The sequence below is a fragment of the Aotus nancymaae genome, unplaced genomic scaffold (genome assembly GCF_030222135.1).
Source record: "Aotus nancymaae isolate 86718 unplaced genomic scaffold, 86718_ANA_hifiasm-v0.15.2.pri h1tg000020l, whole genome shotgun sequence".
Classification (NCBI taxonomy): Eukaryota; Metazoa; Chordata; class Mammalia; order Primates; family Aotidae; genus Aotus; species Aotus nancymaae.
The window spans coordinates 14049479-14070071 of NW_026988432.1; the positions used below are offsets into that span (position 1 = coordinate 14049479).

Genomic DNA, 20593 nt, shown 5'->3' on the forward strand with positions numbered 1-20593 from the left:
AACCTAATTAAATGTAAGGGAAATGCAAATTATAACCACAATGAGATGCCACTTTGTACCTACAAAAGTGGCTATAAAGACACGATACTGGATGTTGGTGAGAATTTGAAGACACTAGTTTTAAACACTGCTGGTGGTAATGTGAAATAATACAGCCACAGTGGAAAACAGTTTGACAGTTTCTTACAAAGCTAAGTATTTACTTGTCATATGGCCCAGCAATTTCTCTCCCAGAAATCTACCCAACAGAAATGAAGACATATGTGAACACAAAGATCTTTATTTATATGTTCAGAGCAACATTATTCCTAACAGCCAAGAAGTGAGAAAAATCCAAACATCCAACAAGTAGTGAATCTATAAATAAAATAGGTCTTTTCCATGCAATGGAATACTATTCGGCAATGAAAAAAATTAAGTATCAATACATAGTACAACAGATGAACCTCAAGAACATCATGCTAAGTGCATGACGCCAGACACAAAATACTGCATGTAGTATGATTCCATTTATATAAGATGTAGAAAAGAAAAACTCATAAAGACAGAAAACAACTCAGTAGTACCTAGGATTAAGAATATTAATAAGCATGAGGAAACTTTTTAGGGTCATGGAAATATTCTAAAACTGGATTGTGGTGATTCATAACTCTAGAAATTTACCAAAAGTCTATATGAATTATAAACTTACAGTGTGTACATTTTATGGCATGTAAATTGTAGTTTGACCAAGCTGTTAAAAAATAAGCCAATTATGTGATCTTGTTAAAAACTGGGTGGGAAAAGTGAAACAAGCCTACAAAACAGCAGACTGAATCTATTAAGAGCAGCAATAGATTCAGAGCTTTTCAAAAAGCATTTTCAGAAAATATCATTTGGTAATACTCATACGTTGCTCAAAAAGTAACCAGAAAAATATCAATGGGAAAAAGAAAGGAAACCCTTCCAAAAGTTATTCCAAATACTTACCTTATAAAGTCTAAAAGGGTGATAGAGGAGAAATACTGATCAACTACATCATTTATCTTCTCAGATACCACATTTATTACACAATATCAAAATGCTCATGCACCTAACAGTGGGCAATGTTAGAATGGAAGACGAAAATGCCAGCATCCTCTCCATCTGGTATATTGCTTTATTTTGTTCTGGCATTTGAGTTTTATGTTTTGCTACTGTATTCCCAAATTCTCTTTCCTATGTGCAATTTGCCACAATATCTGTTGGGGAACAGTAACATGAGGTGAGTAAATTATCGTTTTATTTTACTTGTGAATTATAACATGCCAAAATATTAGAATCAAAAAGACCCCCAAAATTACTAGTTCATACTCTTTACTAGAGAGGCTATTTCTCTCCTTTAGTGCACAAAACTACAAAATACTGATTTACTTTCAAAAGAAACCAAGGGGGATTATCAATGAGGTTTGGTTTGACTCACTTTATACATGGCACAAAGGAAAGGATATTTCACTTTCAAGGACGGTTATAAACACACACACTATTGGAGTCATTAAATCATTGATTTGATGGCCAAGACTGGGAATGCAAGCAAGACAACATTTAAAAGAATGGAATCCTACTACTTTGGGAGGCCGAGGCAGGCTGATCATGAGGTCAGGAGATCGAGACCATCCTGGCCAACATGGTGAAATCCTGTCTCTACTGAAAAAAAACACAAAAATTAGCTGGGCGTGCTGGTGAGTGCCTATAATCCCAGCTACTTGGGAGACCGAGGCAGGAGAATCGCTTGAAACAGGGAGTCAGTGAGGTGACTTGAAACAGAGAGGTTACAGTGAGCCGAGATCACCCACTGTCCTCCAGCCTGGCGACAGAGCAAGACTCTGTCTAAAAAAAATTTAAAAATAAAAAAAAAGAATGGATGATTTTCGTAATCATATGAATAACACTTTTTCTAAAAGCAGCAATGCCATGACAACAATCATCTTAAGGAGAAGAAAATCTGCCAAAGAAGAGGATGCTGTTGGATTCATTGTGCCTGATGAAGAACAGGAAGGGATGATTGCAGTGAACATTTTCATGACCAGGGGCTGATGTGACAGTAAAGCCTAGGCCGGTGGCAGCTGCAGCCTCGGTGCCTTCCTCAGTGACCGCCACGAAGGAACTGTGCAGGAACTTCTGGGCATACAACCCGGAGTGTGAGGACATTCCCGAGTAGTCAGCTTTGCGCTCACTGAAGGTGTCACCCATTCCCATGGCGACCAGGACTGCCTCAAGATCATAACTGTCCTCCACCTCAAACCGGGGCAAGTGCAAATTCACCCTTCTTTCTTCCAAATGCCCTGGACTAGTCCACTCCACCAATTTCTCAGGACTTATTTTATCTATTATCTATTTTCAGAAAACAGAATGGTAGAATGGTATGATTAACGATAAAAATCTAAAACAGTGTAACACTGATTTGTATCAGGCAGAAGTTATTAACTTTAGTAATAGTTAAAAGTGGAAATTTCAATTTACTAGATTGTTTTCTTTATACAGCAGGTGGTTTTCTTATATTTCTCTTTTTTTTACATCATTAAATATTCTATAATTTTATTTTCATTGGTACAAAATAGTAAGCTATATGTTGGTATAAAAACTTACTTAACCAACACCCTGTTGCTGAGCATTGTTTCTTTCTTTCTTTCTTTTAAAATATATATATTTTATTGCACTTTAGGTTCTGGGGTACAGGCGCAGAACATGCAGGATTGTTGCATAGGTACATACATGGCGATGTGGTTTGCTGCTTTCATCCCCACATCACCTATATCTGGCATTTCTCCCCATGTTATCCCTCCCCAACCTCCCTACCCCCTACTGTCCCTCCCCTATTCCCCCCGAACAGACCCCAGTTGTCTTATATTTCTCTATTTAAATTATCTGTGTATGTGTGGAAATCCAATAGCATTAAATAAATTTTTACAGACTTCCCTAGTCTTTGAATGCATATATATTTGCATAGTTGCAATCACAATGAACGTTCACTTTATTTGAACATTCAAATAAAACGAAGTAAAAATGAAGTAAAATTTTTCACACTATTGCATATCTGTACTATCTTCAAACTGCTAGATAATATTCTCATTACATTGATAAATTCTTCCCAATATTTAGCTATTAATTCACTTTACAAACATTTAGTCTACATCAGGTATTATGATAGTTTTGATAGTTACTAAGGATACAAAAATAATAATCACTATGAATTTCAAACTAGGCATTCCAGTGTGTCTAACACTGAAATAACTGATTTGACTCAGAAAGGCAATTTTTTCTTCTACATTATTTCTTTAGGGTAATTCTCACAACTGGAGTTTTGAATCAGAATATAAATACTCTTAAAGCTCTCAGACATATTGGCATTTTGCTGTCCCAAAATATCGTCAACTTAAAATGCTACTAGCAGTATTTTACAGAGGTAGCACAGCATCTGGTATTATAAGAAGATAGCAACTATCGTTGTTGAGTGCTTTCTATGTCCTAGACTCCTCCAAGGCTACATTTCTCTAACCATTACAACAGTGCTACACATTAAGCACCATGGACTCCTCTTTAGAGATGGGGAAGTATTGAAGTTCAAGGAAGTTAAGAAGCTTCAAGGGTCAGAAAGCCACTAAAGAAACAGGGACTTGAAACAAAGCTCTCCTGATTTTTAACTACAAAATGGGTGACACTAAATCAATGGTGTAAGGATGTAAGAAAGAAATTCGAAAGCTCCAAGAGCCTACTGAACAGTGTGCAGAATTGGTTGTATATATGCATATGTGATTTCATTTTTCAGGAAAGGGGTCCGTAGATATCAACCATTTCTCAGAATGGTAGATGATCTTTAGGACTCCCATTTTATCTTAAATTTTTATTTTAGTTCATCCCAAAAATTCTAGGATTTGGTTGTTCTCAAGAAATCTGACCTGTACAATTTAATGCTCCCCTGTTGACATCCATCTGCGGCTGCTGCACAGTGAGAAACACTTTCTATTTGACACTGCTGGCCACCAGCTCCTGTTCAGAAGTCCTGGGACACAAAGCCTCAGGAGATGAAAGCAAGAATAAGGAGATGCAAGCGTTTACCTTTTCCAGACCATCGATGTCATTGGGCAGAAGCACAAACATGCTTAAATCATTGTTTTTATATGGAATCCCTAGAATTTTGGCCTGCAAGTCCTCCAAGAAAGCAAAGCTAAAGGAATGGCTCTGTGTCATCATCTGCACAGATTTACTTGTGTTCTGCAACAAATTAACAGAGCACACAATATTAAAGTACATAAGACCAAAGGCATTAAGGCAACCAAGTTAGCTCATCAAAATAATTAGCTCAATCTAAATAAAGCCGAATATCAGAGTCTCAGAATGAGCATTTGCTACCTACCAGTGTGCATTTGCTCAAACATGACTTTAGATTTTTTTTTTTTTTTTTTTTTTTAAGAAGGAGTCTTGCTCTGTCACCAGGCTGGAGTGCAGTGGCATGATCTCATCTCACTGCAACCTCCGCCTCCCAGGTTCAAGCAATTCTCCTGCCTCAGCCTCCCAAGTAGCTGGGACTACAGGCACACACCACCACGCCCAGCTAATGTTGTATTTTTAGTGGAGACATGGTTTCATCATGTTGGCCAGGGTGGTCTCAATCTCTTGACCTGGTGATCCGCCCACCTCAGCCTCCCAAAGTCCTGGGATTACAGGTGTGAGCCACCGCACCAGGCCATGACTTTAGATGTTATATCCCACGTGTAAGGACATCACAAAAATAAATTAAAGACCATACCTTATTCATCCAAAATTTCTCTTCCTTGGTATTTTCTTTCTTAAACTCCCTGTCCCATTGCCCTTTAAAATAAACTGTGTTCACCAGCACCAGCTTGGTAGAGCTACTAATAGAGCCATCTGGGAGCAAGTCCTTGATTTTTTCTGCAAATGAAGAAACAGAAAAATGTTGGCGCATCTTCCAAAGGACAAGGAATATGTATGACAGATATGACGCAGATGGACTTGACTGATCATTAAAAACCCAGTCAGGTCAGCACCTGAGGGCCTTGCTGACAAAGGGTTCCCCGGCAGAATCAGCAGGGAGGTTCTCATTTTGCCCATTGCCTATTTATACCACTGAATAAATTAAGGTTCATGGTTAAGAGTCTGGACTCTGGGGTCAGATGCCTCTGTTAGCATCCAGTTTTGCCTCTTATCAGCTAAGGACTCTTGAGCGAGTTCTTTAGACTGTCTGTGCCTCGGTTTCCACATCTGTAAAATAGGAATAAAATCTGCCTCATAAACAATCCTGCATGTTCTGCACAGGTACCCCAGAACCTAAAGGGCAATAAAATATATATATTTTAAAAATCTGCCTCAATCATAGGGTTGTTAAAAGGAGCAAATGATTTAACACATGTAAAGCATTTAGAACACCATCTCTCACAAAGTAAGTACTCTGTATTCGCTATTATTATGCTTATCATTCAATATAGTTACCACCTAAGACTGAGGGATACTTACTATATGGGACAAGGAGTTGATATTTTCGTCTCTGAGTTCAGCCTATCTCACAGTAAATTCTAAAAAAAATACTGTTCAACCAACTTTTTGAAAGATCCTATTTTTTCTACTTCTTTTATTTCCTTTCTTCAGACCAAGCATGAGGGGGAAAAAATACATTCTGAATAACGTAGGTCTCTCTGATAATTGTTATAAAAATGGAATCTGAAACTCTAACAGTAAGGTATCAGCTATTGCTCCCCAAGGTGAATTTCCACATCAACATTTCTCTGTGGATTTCTCATACGATGGGATAAAAAAGGAATAATGGAGTAAGAAACTTGTCAAATCCTCTGCTGCAGGGAGGGCTGTAGGTTGTCATCATCCCTGCACGATGCTTAAGTGAAGATGAAGCCCAGGTGGCCCCAGCTGTGGGTGGGAAAGACAAGTCTTGATGGGAGAGCTGCGTGTTTCTCACTTAACACAGAAAGAGAAAAACTCAGAAAGAAAGGCTCCGATATGAAGGAAAGAATGTAAACCCAAGGCAGACATCATCCCATTTTCAGGACCCCCCCCCCAGGTATTATGATCCATGGCTATGTGTAAACAATTCTCCAGCAAGCATTTGCATGCAGTTGGCTTCATGTGGTGCCCCCACTGTCTCCCCTTGGCCTCTCCACACTTTCTGAAATTGCTCCAAATCTGCAGTGCCCTCCCCACCTCCTAGGCCCAGGCTTGCCCTTCCAACCCTGCAAAACCTGTCTCAGGTCCCTTCCCAAAGCTTGTTGACTGCATGGCACCCCACGCAGTGTCAAGCCCAGGGCTTCATTCACAGCAGGTTGTCAAGAAGTGCTGTTCGTTTGTTTGTTTGTGCAATGAATGACCGACCCATACTCTACCATTTGTTTGGCTTTCTACCCAGGAATTAATCTTCTTTCGACTTTCATCTGCTGCGTTTACAAAATCAACAGGTTCCAGAGATGCATGGTAATATTTTTCAACATAATCTAAGTATTTCTTCAGGAGAAACAAAGAAAGAATAAAAAGAGGTTAAAAAGTCAATTTATCAATTGCCAACATCACAAAATAAATTTATGTATACATTAGGATGACTAATATGGCAAGAAAATTTTAAGGCCCTGGGCACATCACGTTGAGTGCCTGCATGCACGTTTTTATGCAGCTTATCTGGGGACGAGGCAAAAACCAGGTTCAGATTGCCAGGACTAAGAAGAAGCTCCCTACAGTTCTGAATGTCTGTAGGTCAGGATGGAAGAGCACTGCAGTGATGTGGCCAGAGCCAAGCAGACAACTTAGGCAGCATGACTTCAGGACCCAGGTGGGACTGTGCCATTTGGCCGTTCCAGAATACGTAACTCGCAAATGTGGTAAGCACAGCAAAACTTACTTGAAGGAAGAGGTATGTTTGTTCTCCAAACAGCCTGTTGGTTATGTTCAGTTCATAATCATTAGAGAGTTTCCTTATTTCAGTGAAAAACTTTTGGAATTGTTGATGTATTGCTTCTGTCTTCTCAATCTCGAAAATTAAGACAAAAACTCAAAAGGTTATCTTGGCAAAAGCAAGTCTAGGTTCTCCCCTATGAGGATGCGGCTGCTGGGTCTCACCCTGAGTTTGTCAGCCTCAAGGGTGGTCCCTGTGTTTGGTGTGGCCCCTGGATATCAGGTGGCTTTTACCCAAGTCATAGGATAATGTAAGTTATGACCAATCTCAGTTCCAGGGAAAAGCCTTCTCTGCAAGCCCAACACCACAAATCTTGCTTTTATAACCCAAGTTGTGGTTTGTTTGGTCTCAAACAGAAGTGCTCACTAAATGTTCAATAAGCTTGTTTTTAGCTCCCCACAAGATTCTAAGCACTTAAAGAAAGTAAATAATTTCCCCAAGCAATTCTTATCTACTGAAGTTTGGAAATTTTTTCCAGATAGTGAATAAGAAAAGTGACTCCTGATGGTTTGAGTCACTACACGTTGGGCTGAAGTGAGATTTATCCTTGTCACCAGGGGAAAAAAACAAACTTTTCTGGATATTTTATGTAGGACCCATCAGTTTTCTGATTGAAGGTTTCATATTCTATGTTACCTTACCAACATATCTAGAATGTCATTATTTCAACATATAAATACAATAAATATTAATTATATGTTAATATATAAAATATACGTTTCATCAAAAAATAATATATTAAAATTAATATTTTGTATTCTCATACTAAGTTCTTGAAATACAATGTGCATTTTATTTTTTATTATTATACTTTAAGTTCTGGGGCACATGTGCAGAATGCGCAGGTTTGTTACATAGGTATACACGTGCCATGGTGGTTTGTGGCATCCATCACCCTATCATCTACATTAGTTATTTCTCCTAATGCTATCCTTCCCCTATCCCCCCTCCCCCTGCTACCCCTCCCCTAGCCCTCCACCCCTCGACAGGCCCTTGTGTGTGATGTTCCCTTCCCTATGTCCATGTGTTCTCATTGTTCAACACCCACTTATAAGTGAGAACATGCGGTGTTTGGTTTTCTGTTCTTGTGTCAGGTTGCTGAAAATGATGGTTTCCAGCTTTATCCATGTCCCTGCAAAGGACATGAACTCATCCTTTTTTATGGCTGCATAGTATTCCATGATGTATATGGCCACATTTTCTTTATCCAGTCTATCATTGATGGGCATTTGGGTTGGTTCCAAGTCTTTGCTATTGTGAAAAGTGCTGCAATAAACATACGTGTGCGTGTATCTTTATAAATGAATGATTTATAATCCTTTAGGTATATACCCAGTAATGGGATTGCTGGGTCAAATGATATTTCTCATTCTAGATCCTTAAGGAATTGCCACACTGTCTTCTACAATAGTTAAAGTAATTTGCACACTCATCAACAGTGTAGAAGTGTTCCTATTTCTCCACATCCTCTCCATCATCTGTCTCCTGATTTTTTAATGATCACCATACTAACTGGTGTGAGATGGTTGCCCAATGTGGTTTTGATTTGCATTTCTCTAATGACCAGTGATGATGAGCCTTTTTTCATATATTTGTTGGCTGCATAAATGTCTTCTTTTGAGAAGTTTCTGTTCATACCCTTCATCCACTTTTTGATAGGGTTGTTTGTTTTTTTCTTGTAAATTTGTTTAAGTTCTTTGTCGATTCTGGATATTAGCCCTTTGTCAGATGGTAGCTTGCAAAAATTTTTTTCCATTCTGTTGGTTGCTGGTTCACTCTAGTGATAGTTTCTTTTGCATGCAGAAGCTCTTTAGTTTAATTAGATCCCATTTGTCTATTTTGGCTTTTGTTGCCATTGCTTTTGGTGTTTTAATCATGAAGTCCTTGCCATGCCTATGTCCTGAATGATTACCTAGGTTTTCTTCTAGGGTTTTTATGGTGTTAGGTCTTATGTTTAAATCTTTAATCCATCTGGAATTAATTATTGTATAAAGTGTAAAGAAGGGATCCAGTTTCAGCTTTCTGCATATGGCAAACCAGTTTTCCCAACACCATTTGTTAAATAAGGAATACTTTCCCCATTGTTTGTTTTTGTCAGGTTTGTCAAAGATAAGATGGTTGTAGATGTGTAACATTACTTCTGAGGCCTCTATTCTGTTCCATTAGTCTATATCTCTGCTTTAGTACCAGTACCATGTTTTTTTGACTACTGTAGTCTTGTAGTATAGTTTGAAGTTAGGTAGCATGATGCCTCCAGATGCCTCCAGCTTTTTTTTTTTTTTTTTTTTAGGATTGTCTTGGGTATGTGGGCTCTTTTTTGGTTCCATATGAAATTTAAGGTGTTTGTTTGTTTGTTTTCCAATTCTGTGAAGAAATTCAATGGTAGCTTGATGGGATAGCATTGAATCTATAAATTACTTTGGGCAGTATGGCTATTTTCACAATATTGATTCTTCCTAATCATGAGCATGGAATGTTTCTCCATCTGTTTGTGTCCTCTCTTATTTCCTTGAGCAGTGGTTTATAGTTCTCCTTGAAGAGGTCCTTCACATCCCTTGTTAGTTGTATTCCTAGGCATTTTATTCTCTTTGTAGCAATTGTGAATGGGAGTTCACTCATGATTTGACTCTCTGTTTGTCTGTTATTGGCATATAGGAATGCTTGTGATTTTTGCACATTGATTTTATATCCTGAGACTTTGCTGAAGTTGCTTATCAGCTTAAGGAGATTTTGAGCTGAGACAATGGGGTCTTCTAAATATACAGTCTTGTTGCCTGCAAATAGAGACAATTTGATTTCCTCTTTTCCTAATTGAATATGCTTTATTTCTTTTTCTTGCCTGGTTGCCCTGGCCAGAACTTCCAATGCTATGTTGAAAAGGAGTAGTGAGAGAGGGCATCCTTGTCTTGTATCAGTTTTCAAAGGGAATGCTTCCTGTTTTTGCCCATTCAGTATGATAATGGCTGTGGGTATGTCATAAACAGCTCTTACTATTTTGAGATACGTTCCATCAATACCTAGTTTATTGAGAGTTTTTAGCATAAAGGGCTGTTGAATTCTGTTGAAGGCCTTCTCTATAGATAGTCATGTGGTTTTTGCCTTTGGTTCTGTTTACGTGATGAATTATTGATTTGTGTATGTTAAAGAGCCTTGCATCCCAGGAATGAAGCCAACTTGATCATAATGGATAAGTGTTTTGATGTGCTGTTGGATTCTGTTTGCCAGTATTTTATTGAGGATTTTCGCATCAACATTCATCATGGATATTGGCCTGAAATTTTCTTTTTTAGTTGTGTCTCTGCCAGGTTTTGGTATCAGGATGATGTTGGCCTCATAAAATGAGTTAGGGAGGATTCCCTCTATTCCCTCTTTTTCTATTGCTTGGAATAGTTTCAGAAGAAATGACCAGCTCCTCTTTGTACTTCTGGTAGAATTCAGCTATGAATCCATCTGGTCCTGGACTTTTTTTGGTTGGTAGGCTATTAATTGCTGCAGCAATTTCAGATCTTGTTATTGGTCTATTCAGGGATTCAACTTCTTCCTGGTTTAGTCTTGGGAGGCTCTAAGTGTCCAGAAATTTATGCATTTCTTCTAGATTTTCTGGTTTATTTGCATAGAGGTGATTCTCTGATGGTAGATTGTATTTCTGTGGGATCACTGGTGATGTTCCCTTTATCATTTTATATTGCATCTATTTGATTCTTCTCTCTTTTCTTTCTTATTAGTCTGGCTACTGGTCTATTTTGTTGATCTTTTTAAAAAACCAGCTCTGCCCAGTTGCTGTGTAAACTTCCCAGAAACTTTGTTAACTCAAGTGAGATTAAAACCACCTACCTGAGCTTCAGCAATGGTTGATGCCCCTTCCCTCACTGAGCTTGAATTTCCCAGGTCAAGCTCAGACTGCAGTGCTGGTTGCAAGAATTTCAAGCCAGTGGATCTTAACTTGTTGGTATTCATGGGTGTGGGTCCCACCGAGCCAGATCACTTGGCTACCTGGCTTCAGCCCCCTTTTTCAGGGGTTTGAGGGGTTCTGTCTTGCTGGCATTCCAGACACCACTGGAGTATGAGGGAAAAAAAACTGCTGTGGCTGAAACAGCCACCTAGTTTTGTGCTGGAAAGCCGGGGCACTGATATTGTATGCACCAGAGGGTATCTCCTGGTCTGCGGGTTGTGAAAATAGTGGGAAAAGTGCAGTATCTGGGTCAGAATGTCAGAGTGCCAGGAAAAGTCCCTAATGGCTTCCCTTGGCTAGGAGAGGGAGTTCTCCAGCCCCTTGTGCTTCCCAGGTGAGGTGACGCCCCACCTTGCTTCTGCTCACCCTCCTTGGGCTACACCCACTGTCTAACCAGTCCCAATGGGATGAAACAGGTACTTCCGTTGGAAATACGGAGACCACCTGCCTTCTGCATCACTCTTGCTGGGAGCTGCACAACGGAGCTGTTCCTATTCAGCCATCTTGCCAGCAATCCTCCTATAATATGCATTTTATATCTATAGCACATCTCAATTTAAACTAGATATATTTTAAGTGTTCAATAGCCACATGAGTAGCTACCATACTGTATAACTTAAGACTAGATAAACTCTCACCCAGGCAAATTAAGAGGCTTGTATTAAAAGGGCCATTTTTGCATTGTTTGAGGAAGGAGGGAGGGAGGGAAGGAAGGAAGGAAGGAAGGAAGGAAGGAAGGAAGGAAGGAAGGAAGGAAGGAAGGAAGGAAGCCAGGTCTGCCCCATTAACAGAATAAATGAGGAAATAGCTATAAAAATGAATCAACTAGGGCTAAAAGTATCCACTTAAAATAGGTGAATCTTACAAACACAATGCTATGCCAAAAATTATCAAGTTGCAAAGAATAATGACAAAAAGATATGATATGTAATGAAATAATAAATACGTGGAAATAATGAACACCTAATCCACAATAGTGGGACTTCCTCTCTCAGGAGAAGTTGGGGGTGTGCTCAACAAAGGTATTATACATCAGCCTAAGAAGCATCGGTTAATTTGGTAATGGTATATTTCTTACACTGAAAAGAAGGGTTAAACAGTGTTTATTGCATATTTCTTTATACCTTTTGTGCATAGGTCTTGAGATTTTATCAGCATTATTTAAAAGCAAGATTCAGAATACCCTGAATTTATATAATAATCAAATGGGTACATGTCAAGTCAGTCTCTAAACAAATTATTAAATGAGGAGATTGGAGTAGATGACTTCTAAGAAGTATTCCAGTCCTAATATCCTTTCAGTCAGTAATTCTATTTTCTTCACATCTCTGTGGCTCCCAGAAAAAGCCTGGGGAATAGGCAAAGCTGCTAGACAGCATGTATGTGTAAGTTGTGCCTTACACAAAGCTGAAATTCAGTTCCCACCCCAGTCATCTAGCCCTTCACTCAGGAGCAGGGCAGCTATCCAAAAGAATGAGCTTTTTCTGATTTGCACAAAGGTTCTATATGGGCTATAATGGCTGAGAAAGAATGTGCTCTGAAAACAACCACACTCCTCAACTGAGGGCACATTGCAGTGCCTATATGACCCAATTTGGTTGTACAAAACATGAAAGGAAACCTAACTCTCCATAGATGCAACTGAGCCACCCAGACAATCTAGCCTTTGGGGTTATGAAATGAGAAGCTCATATTGCTGGGTGATCTGAGCTATGGTTTTATGAGGGTCTGTAATTGCACTATGACTACTGTCAGAGCAGCTGTACCCACCTGACAGTGCTAACATCTCCTGATGCTAGCCCTGAAGACCTAATGGGCTTATTCCTTTCCCACGTTTGACTAGATTCTCCTTTGGGTGGGGAATACTGGAACACTGGAGCTAGAAAAGACCTGAGGAGGTCATTGGGCCTGTACTAACTTTCTACATATGACATCAGCAGGGGGCTAAAAATATGAGTGGAGTTTAGCAATAATATCACCTACTGCTACCCACCACCACCACTAGCTGAGTTACCAGATGCCCCTACTGGACACTTTACAGAGGCTGAAAGAAGATAAATAACTTGCCCAAAGTAGCATCTCTCTTAAGTGACTTGAGTCAGGACTTGAACGTAAATCTGTTTAACTCCAAAACCCACCCACTCTGCTATGGGAATTTTTCAGTCTATTAGCCTTTACCAGTTCTATCACAGTGGCATTGTTCATTACACCTAAGGTCTCTTCTTAATACTAAGGAGTTATTATTATTGTATAATCCTTACAACATAATTTGTCTATAGTGATTATTATTGCTTAACAATAAAGAAATGTTACTTCTTTCATGCCTTTCTCAGTCCTTTTCCCCAAAGAGCCCACATCAAAAATGCAACTCTACTGAAGTTTGTAAAACACGTCTCCCCACCTCTTTTTCTTCAGCCTTTATTCTTGAGGTCTTCATGTCTTTTTCAGAGTGAAACACCTAGGAGAGACAGAAAATATTACTGTGGTGCTCAGAGAAGAGAAAACCTCACACCGAATCAGTCAGAGGAGAGTGGACACTTGTGAAATATATACAGGTGAATATATTTCAGTCAGGGGAGAGTGAATGATTGTGAAATTCATATAGGTATACAGGTGACACTCTCCCCTTGAAAAATCATGAAAAGGTCTATGTTTACCTCTGATTTTCTTTCTTTCTTTCTTTCTTTTTGAGATGGAATCTTCCTCTTTCTCGCAGGCTGGAGTGAAGTGGCGTGATCTCAGCTCACTGAAACTTCTGCATACCAGATTCAAGCAATTCTCCTGCCTCAGCCTCCCCAATAGCTTGGATTATAGGCACCCACCACCATGCCCAGCTAAGCTCACACCTGTAATCCCAGCACTTTGGGAGGCTGAGGCAGGTGGATCACCTGAGTCAGGAGTTCGAGACCAGCCTGGCCAACATGGTGAAACTCCGTCTCTACTAATACCTCTGATTTTTTTCTAAGGAGCTTGTATTGGTTTATCTGTTCCTGTATTCATCTTGGATGTGTCATTTTTACTCTAGTGGGGATTATGTTACGTCTTCCATAAGTACTTTTCATGCTCTGTCTTTATTATGAGTGTAATGGCTTTGGACAAGGTCACTCAACCAGTCCCTACTCAAAGGAATTTCAAGCATCTGAGAGCAGGTGGAGAGATGGTGTTTGGAAAGGGAAGAGGGCTTTCCTGATAGACCTGAAATTGCTCCCTGTCTTGATAGTTCTCGTTTCCTGGTCCACAGGTCAAGATGAGCGTATTTTTAAGACAATGCAAGAGGGCTGACCAACCCCCAAACAAACTTGTGCATAGAAAACAAGAAAGACCCCCTCAAATCACACTAACCTTCTGCAACTGGGAAGCGGTGGCTCCTCGGGTCCCAGGGAGAAGCATGCCAATGGCAGTTGAGACGCTCACAGGGGAAAAGAAGATGTTGCCATCATTTGTTTTCTTCAGCTCTTTGAAAAGATCAAACCCAAGTCGAGTGCTGATGGCACCGAATGAATCCATGACGATTTTAGCGAGATCTAGAACAGCAAGAACAACAATCAAAACTGAACATTCAAATTGCTCTGTGTCACGGGGACCCTTCCTGCTTCTATTCCTCTTCTTGCATTGATCCGGAATATAGGGATTTCCACCCTCTTGGTGAAAGGTCGCTGCTGCCTGCTTTTCACATCCTCTCTTGGCCTTCTCGTGCCAGGAGACGTCAATCAGTCCACTGGAATCTGCCATCATCCGTGGGTACTCAGTTCTTATTTCCCCAGAGAGCAGAGTTAATGTTTTAATGACTTTATTCTCTTGTTCTCTGTCTGAACCTGCCTACTTCTGCCACCCCACAGCCTCCTCTTCATGGAAGCTTCCCCAGAGAGACCCAGCCCTTGTCCAGACAACACCAGTTTGTTTAGATGTGGGGCCCATGATAAGTCGGCGGGGGGAGGTGCAAGAATCCCCACGGGCCTCAAGTTCAAGCAGTGCTCGCCCATCCAACCTTAGCAATAATAAAGCCAAGACTTGAATCCCTATCTGATGCTGTTTCTCAATTGATTCAAAATTCAGCTCAGAAAGTGACAGGATTGATTAAATCTCTCAAACCCCTTTCCCTAACTGCATTAAAAACTTGACTCTGGGCTGAATTTTCCTGAAGTGCCAACCACGTGTCTCATCATAAATTATTAGGTGGAGGTAAAAGGGTTTCCTTTTCTTATACTTTTCTGTATTGTTTTAGGCCTGTATACGAGCTTGCATTACTTTTGTTATTTCACAAAAATAATTTTTAAAGGGGAATTAATATCTGCCAAAAATAAATAGGTAGAACAGGTTTTACGTTTGCTTCATTACCAGCTACTTTATAACTAGTTAGTAAAGGCTTTAGGAGGAATCCTAAAACAAGAATAAGTTTAATGCAGAGTAAAGTTTTTTAAAGCCCATATGCTTTGTGGCCTTTTGCTCTCAAGGGCTCATCCCTGCTAAGGCATCCCACATCTGATGTCAAAGCTTCCACTTCAACGTCAGATTTCCCTGCAGGGATCCTTTACAGGTTAACTCGGAAACAAAAGGAATTAATTTATGTCAAAGAAGATACATTGTCATGGCCCTGTAGGAACTGAATTAAATAAAATTATTCCCAGAAAGTCTGTGCGCAATAAAAGTAATTCTTTCAAATCAACAAACATCATTGTTCTCAAAATACAGAGGTCTTAAATTGGAGCCAGAATAAGAACTTACCTCAGGATTTGGAGAGACAGAGTTGGCTGGGCAAGGAACTAGGAAGCATATGTCAATTAGGTAGCTGAGATCCTTAATTTGCAGTTCAAATCTGCTTCAGCAGTGGTTTTCCACCTTGTGTGCACCTTAAAATCTCCTCAGAAACTTTAAAAAAGTCTATGCCCAAGCCCCGCCCCAGACCAACTGAGTCAGCATCTCTTGGGTGGAAACCAGGCATCAGAATTTTTATCACCCCAGGTGATTACAATGCACAGCCAACGCTGGGAACCAAGGGTGTATAGCCTGATGAACACATACATTAAATGCATGCTTTACTTACCACAGATGGACAGAGCTGTGTCCTGACAAGTCATTTTCTAGAGTTATTTTTGCAGTCGCATTATTTAGGAGTGCCAAATGCAAAGAAGAAAAATGAAAGAAGACTATCTTGCTAGAGAAGAACAAGAAAAAGGAACAAGGAAAGTTTGACTAGGCAGCCGCACACAAGCGAACGTGTGCATGCATGCACACCCCTATTCTTGTTCTCTATTCCATCCATCCATTATAAAAATATCTCATTTTAATTCATTCAATAAACATTTATCAAGTCTATTATGTACCAGGGGTTGTGCCTAATGCCAATAATTCATAAACACCCGACACCCTCACTGATGTCAGGAGAACAACACTACCCAAAAAAACTCAATAGGAAATGACACCCCCAGATTCCTGTTTTTCCTGTCAACCCTGGAGCGTTTCTACCGGCCCTACCAGTTCATTAAAAGAAACTGCTTGGATTAGTCTCAGCTTTAAACTTCAGTAAAGGGCGTGGAGATTTGCCGTCGTCGCTGGGCAGCAGCTCCTAGAAGGGCATCTTAACTCTTCCTTCTGCCTAAAGGAACAGCTCCCCAGATACGCAGGCTCGAAGGGCATGGGTCACGTGTGTTACAGTCTCCATATACACAATTTGCTTTTTTCAAAATATTTTTATTTCTACTCTTTAAGCAAACTCAAAACCATATTTAATTGATTTGCTTTTTAATAGGCATGGAGAATCTTGCAAATTGAGTGACGTTTAGAAAGAATTAACACTTAGTTAACCCTGGATGAAATGGAAATGTTAGGCGTTTTTTAGTGGCATAAAATCTCTAAGCCAGCAATAATGCTTTATGTTTTAATATCCCTAACAGTTTGTATCTTCTCATTTCTTTCTCTGTGGCCTCTAGACTCCCTGTCCAATTGCCCAGCCCTTTCCACAGGGCTTCTACTTTTTGCTAAATCTTTTTCTCTACCACCTGCACTCATGGGGAGACCTGGCTTTTCCTGAACACTACTACATCCTGCAGTCTTTTCTGGGAACAGCCACTCATGTCTTGGGAAAGCATCAAGTCACCATTCTTATTTTCCCTCGCACTCCCACTTCTTCCATGTCTTTCTTCCTTCAGTCGCCTTCAATGCTCCCCTTTGGAAACTTAGACCATCATACTGTGCTGCTCTTTCCCTAACCCTGGCCCCTCCAGGACTCTGTACATGGTCTTCCTATCCACCCCAGCTGCTACTGCCACCCTGTACACCTTCACCATTCATGTTGCCAGTGCCTCTCACTTCTCCAACTTTCACCTTCCCTCTCTTCTTTTTTTTTTTTTTTTTGAGTTGGTGTCTTGCTCTGTCACCCAGGCTGGAGTGCAGTGGCACAATCTCAGCTCACTGCAACCTCTGCCTCCTGGGTTCAAGCAATTCTCAGCCTCTGGAGTAGCTGGGTTTACAGGCATCTGCCACCACGTCCAGATAATTTTTCTATTTTTAGTAGAGACAGGGTTTCACTGTGTTGGCCAGGCTAGTCTCAAACTCCTGACCTCGTGATCTGCTGGCCTCGGCCTCCCAAAGTGCCGGGATTACAAGCGTGAGTCACCGTGTCCTGCCACACCTTCCCTCTCTTATAGTAGCCCACTCACACCAAGAACTGCTCTTGTTTAATACTGAAGTACCTCCACGTGGTGACAGATTCTCATCCTTATTCTCTCTAAACCTAATTTTCAACCTTCACAACCTCTTATCACAGGACTCCTGTGAGGAGTTGCCTTCACAACCTCTCATCACAGGACTCCTCCCTGTTCTATTTTGTCTCTTCTTTCTAGGATCAAAACTGCCCCAGAGGTGGGGAAATACATTGATGATTACGAACCATTTAAAAAGTGATTTCTATGCTGACAAGTGAGGAGAAGATATCGTTATGCCCTGAAGCACAGTATTGATAGGTTCCCAACCCTGTTCCATAATTCACTTTTGTTCCAACCTCCATGTGTCTGTTACTGAAACTAACTTGTAATAGTTTTCTTCTTCAAGCATATAATCTTGTAGTGAATGCTGCCAATGTTCCCACCAGATTTCTTTAAGCTACCAGCATGCCTGTTACCCAGTTGCTGCTTTGCCTTATAATTCACAGATGCCCTTTTCTTGGCTAAAGGAGAGCTACCTACCCGGGAAGCTAGGTACCACTCCATCCCCTCACCATGGCACAACTCAGGCATGACTTACTGGCATAAGGGCATAAAAAAACAGCCCCCGGCTGGGTGCAGTGGCTCACACCTGTAATCCCAGCACTTTGGAAGGCCAAGGAGGGTGGATCATGAGGTCAGGAGTTCAAGACCAGCCTGACCAACACAATGAAATTCTGGCTTTACTAAAAATCTTAACTACTATGTCATACCATATACAGATTTCCATTTTAAATGGATCACAAGGCTAACTGAAACACACAAAAGCATTTACAATAATAGTAAAAATTTAAAAACTGGACAACACAAAATTTAAAAGCTTTTATTAATCAAAAAACACTATCAAAGTTGGATATATATATATATATATTCCAAGACCTAACAATTTCAGCCCAGAGATTTACCCAACATAAACAGTCTGCTCATGGGCACCCAGAGACATGTGCCCACAACATTCATAATAGCCAAATACTGGAAACTCAAATGTACATTAACAGCATAACACGTAAATAATGGTATGTTCACAGTGAAATCCTACACAGCAATGACAATGAATGAACTAAAGCTACAAGCAAAAAAAAAAAAAAAAAAAAAAAAAAGATATACTTCTCAAACAATATTGAACAAAAGAAGCCAAATGTAAAAGAATGCATACTATATGATTCTTTTTATATAAAGTACAAAAGCAGGCAAAGCTAAACTCCGGTTGATCCCTGAACAACACAGGGGTTAGTGATGCCGACCTCCCTCACAGTTGACATTCCAGATATAACTTTTTATTTTTATAATTTTCTTTTTAGAGACGGGGGTCTCACTATGTTGCCCAGGTTACATTCTGGATTTGGGCACCTGGTTTCCAGCAATCCTTTCACCTCAGCCTCCTGAGTAGCTGGGACTACATGCATGTATCATGGTGCTCAGTTTGTGTGTGTGTGTGTGTGTGTGTGTATATATATATATAATGTATGTATTTTTTTACCCTTTACAATAATATTTTAATAAAGCTAGTAAATGTTTGTCCTTGATTACAAGAATACATATTCATAATATACAAAACTTGTAGAAAACAAAGGAAGCATAAAGAGGGCAAAAAACCACCCCGTTTACAACCAAAGACAAAGACTACCAACGTATAATTTTCCACTCCACAAAAACTTAACTACTGATAGCCTACTGCTGACCAGAAAACTTACCAATAACATATAGAGTCGATTAACTCAAATTTTGTATGTTATATGTATTACATGCCATATTCTTACAATAAAGTAAGCTAGAGAAAGTATAACATTATTAAGAAAATTAAAAAGAGAAAATGTATTTACTATTCATTAAGTGGAAGTGCATCATCTATAAAGTCCATCTCCTTTTTGGTGTTAAATTCTCCAGCTTTAGATCCTGCACCTTCCTCTTGCTTTAAGTTGTCATATAATGACTTTGGTTTTTCTCCGATCATATTAGAGTCTATAGGTATACCTTTCCTATAGTAATTCGGTCCCCATATAAGAGCTACATTTTCAGCGTAAAGTGAAAACGTGTTTCTCAAAAAGAGAAAGGTTTTCGTATCTGCTGGTGTAGCTGCAGAGCCAGCTTCACATTGAGTAGGCTGAGGCAGAGAAGCAAGAGGAGTGGTTGGCCTGGATGTTTCGAGAGTGGCAGAGGCAGAAGAGGTGAAGAAGTTGGAATAGGGGGCAGGAGAAGCATGGACACTGGGTGCAACTTTACAGAAATACATTATCATTTCTGACTTTTTCTTTTTTTGCTTCTTCATTTCTCTGAAGATGTTTCCACATGGTACCAATCCTGCTTCCATAATTTGCTTTAGTTTTAGTGCCTGTGTTGTCAAAGGGTCCATGTCAAAAAGAATTTAAAAGCAGCCTTGAGTAATCAGAAGCCTTCTGCCAGATTGCCTAATGTCGATTTGTTTTCTGGCACTGCTTCTTTTACATCTTCTTTCATCATCTGGAGCTGGTTCAGAAGCACTCATCTCCATAAAATTGTCTTCTGTTAATCCCTGTGGTGTGGAATCTATTTGCTCTTGAATTTCCCCAAGATCCATATTTTGAAATCCTTCACCCCCTACCTTTTTTTCATATCCACAATCTTTTTCATAGTTTCCTTGATTGGTTCTGTCATAAATCCTTTGAAGTCATGCACGACATCTGGACGCAGTTTTCTTCGGCAGGAATTTGTTGTTTCAGGCTTGATAGCTGTCTCAGCTTTTTCTATAACAATGATGGCATCTTCAGTGGTATAATCCTTCCAGATTTCCATGTTCTCTCTACTAGGGTTCTCTTCAATAGCGTTGGTAATCCTTTCCATAGAGTACCTTGTGTCATGACATTTAAAGTCCTGATGGCCCCCTGATTTAGAGGCTGAATTACAGATACTGTGTTTTGGGGCAAGGAGACAACTTCGATGACTTCAATGTTGAACTAATGGGGTTCTAGGTGACCAGGGGCATTGTTCAATAGCAAAAGAATTTTAAAAGTTAGTCCCTTTCTGGCA

General features: G+C 39.9%; 2 protein-coding genes across 7 annotated transcripts in view; one reads left to right on the plus strand and one right to left on the minus strand.

Annotated features, from left to right (window-relative positions):
* The window catches only part of LOC135276019 (neuroblastoma breakpoint family member 1-like), a 171992-nt gene that overhangs the window by 37653 nt on the left and 113746 nt on the right, over positions 1-20593 (plus strand). The window lies entirely within an intron of this gene.
* On the minus strand, positions 1948-14393 carry LOC135276050 (serpin B13-like). Of its 6 annotated transcripts, none has more exons than XM_064379044.1 (7): positions 14229-14393; positions 13288-13344; positions 6881-7009; positions 6372-6489; positions 4769-4911; positions 4078-4233; positions 1948-2352 (listed from the first exon to the last, which is right to left on the minus strand). In XM_064379044.1, the coding sequence occupies exons 1-7, from the start codon at positions 14391-14393 to the stop codon at positions 1948-1950; spliced, it is 1173 nt and encodes a 390-aa protein (XP_064235114.1). The 6 variants fall into 6 exon arrangements, with proteins under 6 accessions (XP_064235114.1, XP_064235115.1, XP_064235111.1 ...); XM_064379045.1 differs by having other exon boundaries at positions 6372-6491; positions 6976-7029; positions 13278-13344; XM_064379041.1 differs by having other exon boundaries at positions 6881-7029; positions 13278-13344.